Source organism: Halichoerus grypus, chromosome 11 (genome assembly GCF_964656455.1).
Source record: "Halichoerus grypus chromosome 11, mHalGry1.hap1.1, whole genome shotgun sequence".
NCBI lineage: Eukaryota > Metazoa > Chordata > Mammalia > Carnivora > Phocidae > Halichoerus > Halichoerus grypus.
The window spans coordinates 102,820,947-102,837,405 of record NC_135722.1 but is presented as its reverse complement, the minus strand read 5'-3'; the positions used below and the strand labels follow the sequence as shown (position 1 = coordinate 102,837,405).

General features: G+C 36.9%; 1 protein-coding gene across 2 annotated transcripts in view; it reads left to right on the top strand.

Moving 5' to 3' along the window:
- BCO2 (beta-carotene oxygenase 2) overlaps window positions 1–16,459 on the top strand; it is a 40,669-nt gene that overhangs the window by 23,363 nt on the left and 847 nt on the right. The window contains exons 8-12 of one of the 2 annotated variants that reach the window (XM_078058992.1): window positions 332–499; window positions 13,108–13,245; window positions 14,742–14,924; window positions 15,404–15,488; window positions 15,619–15,729. In XM_078058992.1, the coding sequence (XP_077915118.1) occupies window positions 332–499; window positions 13,108–13,245; window positions 14,742–14,924; window positions 15,404–15,488; window positions 15,619–15,683 (639 nt within the window). In that variant the 3' untranslated portion in view covers window positions 15,684–15,729. The remainder of the gene's footprint in view (window positions 1–331; window positions 500–13,107; window positions 13,246–14,741; window positions 14,925–15,403; window positions 15,489–15,618; window positions 15,730–16,459) is intronic. The other variant, XM_078058991.1, reaches the window with a different exon arrangement.

Genomic DNA, 16,459 nt, shown 5'->3' with positions numbered 1-16,459 from the left:
TTAATCATGTAAGATAGAATCCAGGATTTATTTATCCCTCAAAACCTTGGGCCATATTTCATCAGGACTTTTAAGTTCATTGTAATCATTGATTGGTTTGTATCAGATAGCTCCAGAATTCATTATTTAATATGAGATGTGACGGCTTAAAGAAGGATGCTTAAATCAAAGTGTTTGCTTCTACATTCCAAATTCTACTTTTTACACTTACTAGGCCTGTCATTTAAAGGGAGGGAATCTTTTTAATTTAAACTTTGTGGGTCTGTCCCCTAAAGAAAAAAAATGAAAAAACAAAGTATCTCTCTTTCATTGTTTGTATTTTCCCCTGCAGCTTCTTCCAGGAATGTACTACAGTAAACCTTTTGTTACTTTTCATCAAATCAATGCCTTTGAGGACCAGGGCTGTGTTGTAATTGATTTGTGCTGTCAAGATCATGGAAGAAGCCTGGAAGTTTACCAACTACAGAATCTCAGGAAATCTGGGGAGGGGCTCGATCAGGTAAACATCTCTGATTTGTCAGGTTCTGATTGGCTTTGGAATTAGCTGTTTCTCTTGCTTCTTTGGCAGATAAGGAAGGAGAATGGTTTTGAAGACACAGCTTTGTCATTTACTTATTTAATACTTAAAAATAATTTGAAGTACTTACTTAATACCTAATAAATAAAAAGCATATTAAAGAAAACCAAGAGATGTGTTTTGGAGCACTTGTGATTAGTTCCTTATTACACATTCTTAAGTTACCTGGAAAGGATAACAAAATGGACTATAATATCTTAATTCTCTAATAAAAGAAAGTGTTTCAGTTCATCTAGCTGAAGGGATTCACATTTTCCTGATACTGAATCCAAGGTAAAATTTTTCCTTTGTATTATGTAATGTAAATTGTTTTGAGCTGTAGTTTTGTTTATATTTATTTTTTTAAAAAGTTTTTTAAAAAGTAGGCTCCATGCCCAGTGTGGAGCTAACACGGGGCTTGAACTCATGACCCTGAGATCAAGACCTGAGCTGAGATCAAAAGTTGGTTGCTTAACTGACTGAGTCACCCAGGTGCCCTTGTAGTTTTATTTTTAAATCTTTTTAAAATGTTAATTTTAAAATTACTTATACTTACAAAGCTGACCTATATTATTATAGCTGTATGATAGGTCTTGATATCTGCAGTATAAGTCCATTAGCCCTCTTCTTTTTTAAGATTGCCTGGGTTTGGGGCACCTGGGTGGCTCATTCCATTAAGCATCTGACTCTTGGTTTCGGCTGGGGTCATGATCTCATGGGTTGTTGGATCTAGCCCTTCATCAGGCTCCATGAGAGCCCGCTTGAAGATTCTCTCCTTCTGTCCCTATCCCCACTTGCATGCACTCTCTCTCCCTCTAAAATGAATAAATAAATCTTTTTTAAAGATTGCCTGGGTTTCTCTTGGCCTTTTTGCATTTCCATAAATTTTAGAATCAACTTATCAGTTTTGCAAATTAAAAAAAAACCTGATTGAGATCATGTTGCAACTACAGATCAATTTGGGGATAATTGATATCTGTACTACAGTAAGAAATATTAAGTCTTCAATCCATGAATATGGAATATCTTTCCATTTATTTGAGTCTTCTAAAGTTTCCCTCAGTAATGTCTATAGTTTTCAGTGTCAGGATATTACATATCTTTTGTTAAAGTTATCCCTAGGCATTAAATGTGTTTTGAAACTATTATAAATTGTATCTTTTAAACTTTCATTTTCTGTTTTTGCTGGTATTGATTGATTTTGTATATTTATGTCATATTTAGAGACCTTGCTAAATTCACTTATTAGGCTTTAAATAGTTGAACTGTAGGTTATTTTCAATTTTCTATGTATATAATCATGTTATCTGAAATAGTGACAGTTTCATTTCTTTCCAGTACTTACATACATTTTATTTCTTTTTCTTGCCTTATTATATTAGCTAGGACCTCAAATTGAAAAGAAGTGATGATAGCAGTAATAATTTTCCCCATCTCATTTGGAAAATGTTTAATAATCCACCATTAAGTATGAAATTGCTATAAGTATTTTTGTAGATACCTTTATCAGATTATTTTAGTGGTGCTTTTGATGAATAAGCATGTTCCAATATATCAGTTTTTTTCTTTATGAGTAATACATTATACATCCTGTCTCAGACATCTTCCCATCATAAGGTCATGAAAATATTTTCCCATATTACCTCTAGAAGAATTTTTAATTCTAAAAATTAAGTACCCATATATGTATTGTTCTGTTTCTGGACTCTATATTCTGTTCCATTGGTCTCCTTATGTATTCTTGTGCCAGTATCCCATTGTTCTGATTACTGTCACTGTATAAAAAATCTTGATGTTTGGCAGATCAGGTCCTCCTAATTTTTTCTTCTATAATAAGTGTCATGGCCATTCCCTGGCCCCCTACACTTTGGAATAAATTTTAGAATCAGCTTGTAAGTCTCTACACACACACAAAAATAAAAACAAAAAACCTGTTAGATTTTAATTGCATTTGCACTGAATCTATGTATTAATTTGAGGGAAGATTAACATCTTTACACGATGTTGATTCTTCCAGTACATGAACACAATATATCTTTCCATTTATCATTTCTTTAAAGTGTTTTATAGCTGTCTGGGTACACATTTTATACATCTTTTGGATTATAAAAAAGATTATTAAATTATTAGATTTACTTCTAGGTATTTTATATATATGTAAGAATGTATATATATACATATATATATATATATATATTTTTTTTTTTTTTTTTTTGAGAGAGAGAGCATGGGTTGGGGGAGGGACAAAGGAAAGGGAGAGAGAGAATCTTAGCAGGCTCCATGCTCAATGCAGGGCCTGAGATGGGGCTTGATCTCACGACCCTGAGATCATGACCTGAGCTGAGATCAAGAATTGGACACTTAACTGACTGAGCCACTCAGATGCCCCAGGTATTTGATATTATTTTATTATTTTTTAAAAAGATTTATTTATTTGAGAGAGAGAGAGAGAGCATGAATGAGTGGGGGCAGAGACAGTGGGAGAGGGAGAAGGAGAAGCAGAAGCAGACTCCCCACTGAGCAGGGAGCCCGACATGGGGCTTGATCCCAGGACCCTGAGATCATGACCTGAGCTGAAGGCAGATGCTTAAACGACTGAGCTACCCAGGCACCCCTTGATATTATTTTATATTAATTTAAATGTTATTTACTTTCTCTTTCATTTATGTTAATACTGCTGTATGTATGATTGATTTTTTTATTGATCTTGTATTCAGTAATGAATACAGTAATTCAGTAATTCTAATAATTTATAGATTCTTTAGATTTTGTACATCTACAATCATATCTTATGCAAGTAATGATGGTTTTCTTTTCTTCCTTTCCAAACTAGTTATTGGTTTTCTTTTTCTTGCCTTACTTCACTGCATCTCCAGTACAGTGTTGAGTGTAAGTAGTGATGGTTGGCATCCTTATCTGGTACCTAATCTGAGAGGAAAAGTTTTCAACCTTTTACTATTAAGTATGCTGTTTGATATAGATTTAAAAAAACAAAAAACAAACAAACTAGTAGACTTTGTTTTTTAGAGAAGTTTTAAGTTGAAAGAAAAATCAAGCAGAACACAAAGTTGAAAGAAAAATCAAGCAGAACATACAGAGAACTCCCATGTATATTCCCTTCCCCCTTATCGCCCCAGGTTTCCCTATTATTAATATCTTGCCTTGGTGTGTTATATTTGTTACAGTTGATGAACCAATATTTATATATTATTACTAACTAAAGTCCATAATTTACATTAGGTTTCACTCTTTGTGTTGTACAATTCTATGGGTTTTGACAAATGCATAAGGTCATGTATCCATCATTATATATAGTACCATGAAGAATAGTTTCCCTGCCCTAAAAATACCATCTCCCACCTATTCTTCCCTCCCCACCCTCCTCAACACCTGGCAACTAGTAATCTTTTTACTGTCAATATAGTTTTTCCTTTTCCAAGATGTCATATAATTGGACTCCTAGACTATGTAGCTTTTTCAGACTGGCCCTTTTTTTTTTTTTTAAACATTATTTATTTATTTATTTGAAAGAGAGAGAATGAGCGGGGAGAGGGGCAGAGGGAAAGAGAGAAGCAGACTCGCCACTGAGCAGGGAGCCTGATAAGGGGTTTGATCCCAGGACCTTGAGATCATTGCCTGAGCCAAAGACAGAGGCTTAACCGACTGAGCCACCCAGGCGCCCCTCAGACTGGCTTTTTTCACTTAGTAATATGCGTTTAAGGTTTCTCCATGTCTTTTGGTGGCTTGATAGCTCATTTTTCTCATCACTGAATAATATTCTATTGTATATATGTACCACAGTTTGTTTATCCTTTCATTTATTGGAGGATATCTTGGTTGCTTTCAGTTTTTGGTAAATATAAATAAAACTACTATAAACATTTGTGGGCAGGTTTTGTGTGGACATAAGTTATTGATAGATTTTTCTTTAAAGATTTTATTTATTTATCAGAGAGAGAGAGAGCAAGAGTGCACACAAGCAGGGAGAGCGGCAGGCAGAGGGAGAAGGAGGCTCCCCGTTGAGCAATGAGCCCCATGTGGGACTTGATCCCAGGATGCTGGGATCATGACCCTAGCTGAAGGCAGACACTTAACTGACTGAGCCACCCAGGCACCACAATAGATTTTTTTTTTTAATTTTTAAATTTTTATTTATTTATTTACTTTAAAATTTTTTTTTAAGATTTTATTTATTCATTTGAGACACAGAGATACAGAGTGAGAGAGAGAGAGAGCATGAGCAGGGGGAGAGGCAGAGGGAGAAGCAGGCTCCCCGCTGAGCCAGGAGCAGGATGTGGGGCTTGATCCCAGGACCCTGGGATCATGACCTGAGCTGAAGGCAGACGCTTAACGACTGAGCCACCTAGGCGCCCCTAAGATTTTTTTTTAAAGATGAGTTTTGCTTGCTTAGGAAAATTCCCTTTTACTTATAGTTTACTAAGAATTTCTATCATGGATGGATGTTGGATTTTATTTTATTGTTTTCTGTATTATTGAGATAATCACATGACTTATCCTTTATGTCATCAATGTGGTGAAGTATACTGATTAATTTAAGAAATGGTTATAACACCTATTTATTGATTTTTGAATGTGAAGCTTAACCTTTCATTCCTGAACCAAATACCAACTGGTTGCAATGTATTTTTCTTTTAATATTGTTAGATTTACTGTATTAATATTTTGTTTAGGTTATTTTTGCATGTATTTTCTGAATAAAATTGGCCTATAATTTTTCTCTCTTATAATGTCCTTGTTAAATTTTGGTATTAAGGCTTTGCTAATCTCATACAGTGAGTTGGAAATTGTTCTCTCTTCTCTGCAGAATGTGTAAGATTGGCATTATTTCTTAAATGTTTGGAATAATTCAAGAAGTAAGCCATCTGGGCCTGCAAATTTCCTTATAGTTAGATCTTAAATTATGAATTCTTTTTTTTTTTTTTTAGATTTTATTTATTTATTTGACAGAGAGAGCAAGAGAGCACAAGCAGGGGGAGCAGCAGAGGGAGAGGGAGAAGCAAGCTCTCTGCTCAATAGGGAGCCTGCTGTGGGGCTCAATTCCAGGACCCTGGGACCATGACCTGAGCCAAAGGCAGATGCTTAACCGACTGAACCACCCAGGCACCCCTTAAATTATGAATTCTGTTTCTTTAATAATATAGGATTATTCTGATTTTCTGTTTCTTATAGTATCAAATTTGGTAAATTGGGGTTTTCTAGAAATTTATCCATGTCATCTAAAATTTCAAGTATATTTACCTGATGTTATTCCTAATATCATTCTGTGTTTTTAAAAAATGTACCTAGGGTGGGCGCCTGGGTGGCTCAGTTGGTTAAGCGACTGCCTTCGGCTCAGGTCATGATCCTGGAGTCCCTGGATCGAGTCCCGCATCGGGTTCCCTGCTCGGCAGGGAGCCTGCTTCTCCCTCTGACCCTCCCCCCCTCTCATGTGCTCTCTCCCTCTCATTCTCTCTGTCTCAAAAAAAAAAAAAAAAAAAAAAGTACCTAGGTTTAATTGATACCACCTGTTTTTATTCCTGATATGGTTATTTTTTCCTGTCTTTTTTGTTCATTTGCTTAAGCTTGCCAGGGTCTTAGCAATATAATGAAGCTTTTAAAAAAGGACTATCTTTTTGGCTTTGTTGATCCTCTTTAATGTGTGTTTTCCATTTCATCAATTTTTGTTCTTATTTTTATTATTTCCTTTTCTACTTTCTTTTTTTTTTCTTTTTCAAGTTTTTATTTAAATTCTAGTTAGTTAAAGTGTAATACTAGTTGCAGGAGTAGAATTTAGTGATTCAACACCCAGTGCTCATCACAAGTGCACTCCTTAATCCCCAGCCCCCATCCCCCAACAACCTCCCCTCCAGCAGCCCTCAGTGTGTTCTCTATAGTTAAGAGTCTGTTTTATGGTTTGCCTCTCTCTTTTTTTCTTTTCCCCCTATGTTCATCTGTTTGTTTCTTAAATTCCACATATGAGTGAAACTATGGTATTTGTCTTTCTCTGGCTTTTTCTACTTTCTTTGTGCTTAATGTGCCCTCTTTCTGGGGCGCCTGGGTGGCTCAGTCGTTAAGCGTCTGCCTTCAGCTCAGGTCATGATCCCAGGGTCCTGGGATAGAGCTGGCATCAGGCTCCCTGCTTGATGGGAAGCCTGCTTCTCCCACTCCCACTCCCCCTGCTTGTGTTCCTGCTCTCGCTATCTCTCTCTGTCAAATAAATAAAATCTTTAAAAAAAAAAATGTGCCCTCTTTCTAACTAAGGATGTGGATCCTTAGTTTGTTATTTTTCATCCTTTCCCCCACAACATATATCTTTGAGATGATAAATTTCTCTTTAGCTGCATCCCACAAGTTTTGATATGTTTTATTTTTATTACTTTTCAGTTAAAGAATTTTCTCTCATTGAGATGTCTTCTTTCAAATGTGTTTTAAAAATTTCAAATATATTGGGATTTGTCTAGTTATTTTCTGCCATTGATTTCCAGCTTAATTTTGCTGTATGTTTTTTTTTTAAATTTTTTATTGTTATGTTAATCCCCATACATTACATCATTAGTTTTAGATATAGTGTTCCATGATTCATTGTTTGTGCTGTATGTTTTTAAATTTATAAAATTTATTGGGAGTTGCTTTATGACCCAGAATAAGATCATTTTTAAATGCTTCATGTATATTTAAAATAATGTATATTCTGAATTTTGGATGTAGTGTTTTGTATATGTCAATTAGATCATATTTATTTATAATATCCAAATTGTGTCTATTTTTATTAATTGCTGTCTATTATATAAGGTTCTGATATAACATGAGAGGCGTATTGAAATCTCTTACTTACACTATAGATTTTTCTGTTTCTTTTTTTTATTATGTTATGTTATGTTGTGTTAATCACCATACATTACATCATTAGTTTTTGATGTAGTGTTCCATTCATTGTTTGTGTATAACACCCAGTGCTCCATGCAGTACGTGCCCTCTTTAATACCCATCACCAGGCTAACCCATCCCCCCACCCCCCTCCCCTCTAGAACCCTCAGTTTGTTTCTCAGAGTCCATAGTCTCTCATGGTTCATCTCCCCCTCCGATTTCCCCCCCTTCATTCTTCCCTTCCTGCTATCTTCTTCTTCTTCTTCTTTTTTTTAACATATAATGTATTATTTGTTTCAGAGGTACAGGTCTGTGATTCAACAGTCTTACACAATTCACAGCGCTCACCATAGCACATACCCTCCCCAATGTCTATCACCCAGCCACCCTTTTTATAGTTATGTTAATTTTATTTTATTTTTTTTTCTCTTTCTGTTTTTTTTTTTAATTTTTTTTTTTTAATTTTATTTAATTTTATTTTTTTAAGTAAACTCTACCCCTGCAATGGGGCTTGAACTGATGACCTACCCCAAGATCAAGAGTCAGATACTCTACCAACTGAGCCATCCAGACACCCCTATAGTTATGTTAATTTTTACTTTATATATTTTGGTGCTCTGTTATTACGTACATACAAATTTAACTTGTTTTACCTTGATAATTTATTGAACATTTATTTCTGAGTAATGGTTTTTGCCTTAAAGTCTACTTTTTGCTTAGTGTTTGCCTGCTCTAACTTTTCCATTCTTTTACTTTTAATCTTTCTAAATGTATACCTTGTAAGCAACATATATTTTAAAAATCCATTGTGCTAATTCTTGACTTTTTTTTTTGAAGATTTATTTGTTTGAGAGAGGGTGTACATGCATGTGTGTGGTGGGGAGGAGCAAAGGGAGAGAGACAGAATCCTCAAGCAGACTCTCCTCCACTGAGCGTGGAGCCCGCAGTGGGGCTCGATCCCAGGACCCATGATCCCAGGATCATGTCCTGAGCTGAAATCAAGAGTCAGTCACTTAACTGACTGAGCCACCCAGGTGCCCCTAATTCTTGACTTTTAATTGAGCATTTAGTTGGAATAATCACCTATATTGAGGCTTAAAAATTTCATGTTACCATTCACTTCCTATTTGTGTCATTGTTCTTTCTCTCTCTTTTTTTGCCTTCTTTGGATTGGTTGAGTATATTTTATTGTTTCATTTCCATCTCCCGTTCCTCAAACCTCATTCCACCCTCTGCCCATTAGCTTGGTATACATTCTTTTAGTGGTTATTTTAGAGATTACAATATGCATTCTTCATTTAACGCAGTATATTATAAATTGGTTCTTTTAATTCTTTGCAGACAATGCAAGAACTCTGGACACTTTACTCCCAATTTATACACTACTGTTGTTGTATATTTTAATTTTCTCTCTATTAAACCCTACAAGGCATTATTACTAATGTTGCTTTATGTAATCATAGTTCCCAATACTACCCATTTCCCCACATCTGTACCGTTCAATTGCTCTTAATTCCTCCCTGTCTCTCTGAGCTTCCATGTGGAATCATTTTCTTCCTGACAGAAGAACATCTTTTAGTATTTCCTTTGGTTCAGATATGCTGGTGATGAAATCTATATTTTTGCCTGTAAAAAAATTGTCTTTATTTTACCTTCTTTCTTGAAGGATGTTTTCATTGGATAAAGAATTCTAGGTTGTTAGTTATTTTATTTTGACACTTTAAAGATATTTGATTGTATTCTGATTTCTGTTGAGAAATCAGTAGTCAGTCTAAGCTTTGCTCCTTTGAAGTTGATCATTTTTCCTCCTCTGATTTTAAAATCTTCTCTTTGATTTTCTGTAGTTAGTCCTATGATATCTCTTAATATGGTTTTCTTTTTATTTATTTTATATGGGTGTTTTTAGGGATACTTGAATCTATGGTTCAATGTCTTTCAGTAGTTTTTGAAAAATGTCACTTATTATTTCTTCAAATGTTGCATTTGGTAAATCCTTTCTCTTCTGGCTGGGACCACAGTACAGATATGTCACTCCTTTTCACTCTGTCCATCTGTTGCTTATGTTCTGTTTAGTATTTACCATCCTTGTGTCTCTCTAAGCATGTTGTTTTGGATATTTCCTTATCTATCTAACAGTTCATTCTTTCTTCAGCTGTGTCTATTCTGCTGTTAAACCTTGCTACTCAATTCTTAAACTCATTGCATTTTTCAGTTCTAGAATTTTAATTTGATTCTCTTTTATCATTTTTAGTTCTCTGCTACAATGCTCAGTTTAAAAGAATTTCCTCCAACATATTCAGAATACTTAAAGTCTGATAGCTTCTATTATCTGGATCCCTTGTGGCTCTGTTTCTGTTGTTATCTTGTTTTGTTTTGTTTTTTAATCATACTCTCTTGTCTTCTCATGTGCTCGCTAATTTTTATTGTGTACAGAATATTGTGTTTGAAAATTTGTAGAGATATTCTGAGATCCAGGATGATATTATGCTCCTCCAGAGAAAATTTTTTTTTGCTTTTGGCAGATTGCTAGGGTATATGATCAGTTCCAGATATTCTTAAATCTAGTTATAGGGATTGAGATATTTTGAAGCAGGGTACAGTCCCTGAAAGAGCTGGACTATTTCTTGTTTATTCTTACTCAGGTGCTGACCTAAGGGGTCTTGACCCAAAGAACTAGGGGTTTATCAGGGCTTCTCCTTTTTGGCAATCATTGAACTCCACATTTTGTCCCTCTAGTTCCTCAAAACTATCAAAATCTCTACTCACTAGGGTCAAGTGGTGGGGGAGTTGGTGTGGCTATATCTTTAAAAATAAGTAGTGTGAAGGATCTTCATGGTGATTTTATATCTTGAATGTGGTGGTGATCACATGAATTTACACATGATAAAATTGCATGGAACTAAATACACACACACACATACATGAGTGCATGTTCAACTGGTGAAATCTGAATAAAGTTGGTGGATTATATCAATGTAAATTTTCCAGCTGTGATATTGTTGTGTTGTTATGTAAGACTAATTATCATTGGTGAATCTGGATGAAGGATACATGTCATCTCTGCATTATTTCTTTTTTTATGTGATAAAATATACATAACATAAAATTTACCATTTTAACCATTTTTAGGTGTTCAGTGGCATGAGTACATGAACACTGTTATGCAGCCATACCCACTGTCCATTTCCAGATTTTTTCATCATCCCTAACAGAAACTCTACCCATTAAATAACAAGTCTCTATTCCCCCTCTCTCCAGCCTTTGGGAGCCTCTATTCTACTTTCTGTTTCTATGCATTTGCCTACTCTGGGTACCTAATATAAGTGGAAGCAGACAAGATTTATTTTTTGTGTGTTTGGCGTATTTTATTTAGCATAATCCTTTTGAGGGTCATCCATGTTTTAATATGTATCAGAATCTCATTCCTGTTAAAGGTTAAATATTTCCTTTTATGTCTGTACTACATTTTGTTTATCTATTCATCTGTTGGTGGACATTTGGGTTGTTTTTTTACCTTTCAGCTATTGTGAATAATGCTGTCATGAACATTGGCATACAAATATCTATTTGAGTCCCTGTTTTAAATTCTTTTTGTTTATACCTGGAAGTGGAATTGCCAGATCCTATGATAATTCTATATCTAACTGTTTGAGGAACTGCCAGACTGTTGTCCACAGCAGCTGCACCATGCACAGGGGTCCAATTTCTCCACAATCTCACCAGCACCTGTTATTTTCTGTTTTTGATTTTGTTTTTGTTTTCATTTTTTTGACAATAGTCACCCTAGTGGGTGTGAAGTAGTATCTCATTGTGGTTTTGATTTGTATTTCCCTAAGGACTAATGATGTTGAGCATCTTTTCATGTACTTATTGGCCATTTGTATATTTTTGGCAAAATGTTTATTCTAGTTTCTTGCCCATTTTTTTAATCAATTGTTTATTTTTCTGGATTATTTCATGCCAATCTGCAGTGATCTGAAGATTAAAAAGTTTAATAAAAAAATTCTTTCATTTTCTCAGCCTTTCAGCTGCCTTTTCCTAGAAGCAGCTGATATGAGGGAACAAGTTGCCCCCAGTATCTTGTTTACCTGTGGGTTTCCTTCTCCTTCCAAATCTCTGCCATATTGATCTTCACTGCCTTTTTAGCCCACCAGTGCCTTCACACAGCTGTTTTAAACATCTTTTTTTTTTTTTAATTTTATTTATTTATTCATGAGAGACAGAGAGAGAGAGAGAGAGAGAGGCAGAGGGAGAAGCAGGCTCCCAAGGAGCAGGGAGCCTGATGCGGGACCTGATCCCAGGACCCCGAGATCATGACCTAAGCCGAAGGCAGACGCTCAACCATCTGAGCCACCCAGGCGCCCCTGTTTTAAACATCTTGTCCAGCTTCTTTAGCTGTTCTCAGTGGGACAGTTGATCCACATCAACTCTTTTTGTTCAGCTATGGTTTTGCAAAAGGAAAAAAAAAGTTTAAATAAATTTAAAAGTAATTATAAAAATCTAACTCTTTGTAAAGCTTAAAAATAGCACTAAATTTTTACTTGGTAAAAATTTTTCTGTGTGAGGTGGAGTTGATACAGACCAGGTGAATGAGGGGAAATGGCACAATTTGCCCTCCATTTTACAGTATTTCAAGAGAAGAAAATGTGCTTAAAGCATTCTCATTGTCAGAAAAAAAATACACTTATTTTGTTAGAGTTTCCTGCTTAAACATGATCTCTACAGGGTGGTTGTGTTGGGGGTTCCCAAAGCTACCCTTGGTTTAATGATTCACTAGGAGGGTTCACAGATCTCAGAAAAATCAGCAAATGCAAAGGTTCATGGGATGAAGTCTAGAGAAAACTGCCAGGTGCACCCTTCTAAGTCCTCTCCAGTGGAGTCAGGACACACCTGATTTCTCTAGCAACTTGCTGTGACAGCGTGTGTGAAATGTTGTGTGCCAGGGAAGCTGGTTGTCCAGGGTTTTGTTGGGAATCAGCACATAGTCACAAAGCCCCTACACACCTCGGTTAGCAAAGCTCCATATGCCCACAAGGAAGCAGGCGTTCATAAATCACATTGTTAGCATAAATTGTTTGGACAAACTAGTACAGTGTGTACTCAAGACCTCAGGCATGCAGAGCCACTCTTGTCAGACAGAACATTCCAAGAGCTTAGTTTCCAGGTGTCAGCCAGGAACCAGTCATGAAAACAGACCTTTCTTGAGAATGTGCCAGGTTTGAGCAACCCAGGCCTGCTAAAAGTTAATGCTTTTCCACGCAGAGTCCTATTCTGACTAAACGTGAAGAAGGAAGCACCCTGTTACTCTCTAGGCTCTCACCCTACAGTATGTTTCTTAATGGCACTTATCACTATCAGATCTTGGGCTATCTAATCGTTTGTTTATTTGACACTAATTCAATAACATGTATTTTAATTCTTATTTTTATCATCTTTTCTCCACTAGAATATGAGTTCCATGAGGCCAGAGACTTTGTTCACTGTTGCATTCCCAGTGTCTAAAACAGTGCTTTGCCTATAGTAGGTACTTAACAGATATTTGTGGAATAAATGAATGAATGAAAAATATCACTTATGCAATTACTTAGAAATGCCAATAAAGTTGACTGGGTATAAATTATTGGGACATGCTGTTATCCCATGAATGGCATTTTCTCATCTGTTTCTTTGTCTCTCCTGAACAGGTCTATAATTCAGCAGGCAGATCTTTCCCTCGAAGGTTTGTTTTGCCCTTACATGTCAGTTTGAATGACCCCGAAGGAGAGAACCTCAGCCCCTTGTCCTATTCTTCAGCCAGTGCTGTGAAACAAGCTGATGGAAAGGTATGATATGAAAGGACATTAGATGAAGACTTTGATTTTTAGTCATGTTACTTCATTCCTTGGCTGTTCTCCACAATGTTTTGTGCCTGATAAGTCTGATAACATTCAGCTGAGCAGGGTAAGGTCACAATAATTGCAGAATTCTGTCCTTTTTGTGTTTTGAAACAGATAGGTGCAGTTTTCTAATGGTTGTGAAATGCCTAAGTATTTGAGATTGTTATTGATCATCTCCACCTTTTAGATAATTTGCACTTACCATGTTATTGTTTAGCTGTCAGTGTTTTAGCTTTAGTAGAATAAAAAGCCCACTTCCACCTCTTATGCCATTTGACAGCTTCATCACAAAACCTGATATATATATATATTTTTTTTTTGAGAAAGAGAGAGAGAGCGCTTGTGCAAGTGGGGGGAGGGTGCAGAGGGAAACTTTTTTTTAAAAAAATTAACATATACTGTATTATTAGGTTCAGAGGTAGAGTTCAGTGACTCATCTGTTGCATATAACACCCAGTGCTCATTACATCACGTGCCCTCCTTAATGCCCATCACCCAGTTACCCCATCCCCCCACCCACCTCCCCTCCAGCAACCCTGTTTGTTCCCTATAGTTAAGAGACTCTTATGGTTTGTCTCCCTCTCTGATTTCATCTTATTTTATTTTTCCTTCCCTTCCCCTATGATCCTCTGTTTTGTTTCTTAAATTCCACATATGAGTGAAATCATATGGTAATTGTCTTTATCTGGCTGACTTATTTCATTTAGCCTAATACCCTCTAGTTCTATCCAAGTCATTGCAAATGGCAAGATTTCATTCTTTTTGATAGCTGAGTAATATTCTCCCCCCCACCCCGCCGTGTGTGTGTGTGTGTGTGTGTGTGTGTGTGTGTGTGTGTGTGAGTGTATACGCTACATCTTCTTTATCCATTCATCCATTCACCTGTTGATGGACATCTTGGCTCTTTCCATATTTTGGCTATTATGGACATTGCTGCTATAAACACTGGGCTGCAGGTGCCCCTTTGAATCACTATGTTTGTATCCTTTGGATAAATACCTAGTAGTGCAATTGCTGGGTTGTAGGGTAAGCTCTATTTTTAACTTTTTGAGGAAATTCCATACTGTTTTTCAGAGTGGTTGTACCAGTTGGCATTCCCACCAACAGTGTAAGAGGGTTCCCCTTGGAGAGAGAGAATCTTAAGCAGGCTCCACACTCATTGCAGAGCCTGACACGGGGCTCAGTCTCACAACCCTGAGATCATGACCGGAGCCAAAATCAAGAGTCAGATGCTTAACTGACTGAGCCACCCAGGTGCCCCCAAACCTGATCATCTTTTATGCATTCATACATATGATGGAAAGAGGAACAATGGAAAAAGTGACTTAGAGTCTCAGTCCCCAAGCCCTGTCACAAACTCCTAGCACCCTCACTGACCTACACTGAATAAAATAAGTGTGCAAGTAAGCAATTACTGCATATCTTTTTGGAACCTCTTTTAGATTTGGTGCTCTTATGAAAATCTACATCCTGAGGATCTAGAGGAGGAAGGAGGTGTTGAATTTCCCCAGATCAACTATGGCCAATTCAGTGGCAAAAAGTATCGTTTCTTCTATGGTTGTGGCTTTCGGCATTTGGTGGGGGATGCTCTGATCAAGGTTGATGTGGTGAATAAGACACTGACGGTAATGAAAATCTTTTTCTCTTTCTGAACTCTTTTTAAAAAAATATTTTATTTGAGAGAGACAGAGAGCATGAGCGGGCTGGGGAGGGGCAGAGGACAGGGAGAAGCAGACTCCCCACTGAGCAGAGAGCCCTTCACTGGGCTTGATCCCAGGACCCTGAGATCATGACCTGAGCTCAAGGCAGATGCTTAACCGACTGAGCCACCCAGGTGCCCCTCCCTTTCTGAACTCTTAAATGACCTGTTCTGCACTTTGAATTAGTTTCTGTGTTGTTAAAGTAGCTCTTGAGATCCTTTAATATTTAGGCAGCTCAGCCATTTACTTTTATTAAGTTTGAGAACCGTGGTATTACCTAGGCTAGGGGTATATTCTGTCTAGGGAATCTTAAATGAATCACAAGCCCAGAAAAACAAGTCTCTGCATGATCTTATTTTTAGACAAATAATGGGGTTCAGGTTGTTGGGACATTTATATTTCAGGTCGATGGGAAATTGTACAAATTGTGTTTGATGATGATGGAGTCTGCAGCTGCAAAATCACCCCCCACCCCGCCCATTCAACTCAGTGAGCCTGATTCTTTTACTGTTGGAATATTGTATTAGACAGCCAAATTCATGCTGGGAATGACAAAAGCTATAGAAGGCTTCCTGCTCATAACTAGCCTTCTATCAAATGCTTTTTTTGGGACTTCTAGATTTGGAGAGAAGATGGCTTTTACCCCTCAGAACCAGTGTTTGTTCCAGCACCAGGAGCCAGTGAAGAAGATGGTGGGGTTATTCTCTCTGTAGTGATCACCCCTGACCAGGTATATGTATCTCCTCATCACTAGTCAAAAAGAGAAGTAGCAATGAGCCTTTTGAGGATTATATTCAGTGATGCTATCAATAGTTTTTGATTCCAATACAGCACTTTCTCCCTTTTCTTCCTCTCCTCATATGTACATACCCTTTTATCATAATCCATGACTTATTATTACTTTAACGTTCTGTTTATAGAATCATCCTCATAATTTACATTTGCATAGGAATTCATTTACAAATGACTTTCACACATGTCACCTTATTTACTCATCAGAACAGCTTTGTTGGATACCATTTTACACACGTGGAATTTGTAACTTAGAGAAGTTGAGAGAGCTTGTGTCAGATCATAGTAGTAAAGCCCGTGTTTAAATCTGTCTTCTGACGTCTAGTCTGATGTTCATGCCACTAACTGTGCTGCCAGTTTCATCCGAGTGCCCCAAAAGTCTAATGTGGTGAGCCCTAGTGTCTCAATCATGTCGATGTCTTAACTTCTTGTCTAAGGCCGTCTTGTGGCAAATAGGTTGAGTACCAGCTTTGACCAGTTATTAGTGGGTGCCTGGGATGTAGGATTCTGGGGCTTTTTATTTTATTTTATATTTTAAAGATTTTATTTATTTGACAGAGAGAGACACAGAGAGAGAGGGAACACAAGCAGGGGGAGTGGGAGAGGGAGAAGCAGGCTTCCTGCGGAGCTGGGAGCGCCATGCGGGGCTTGATCCCAGGACCCTGGGA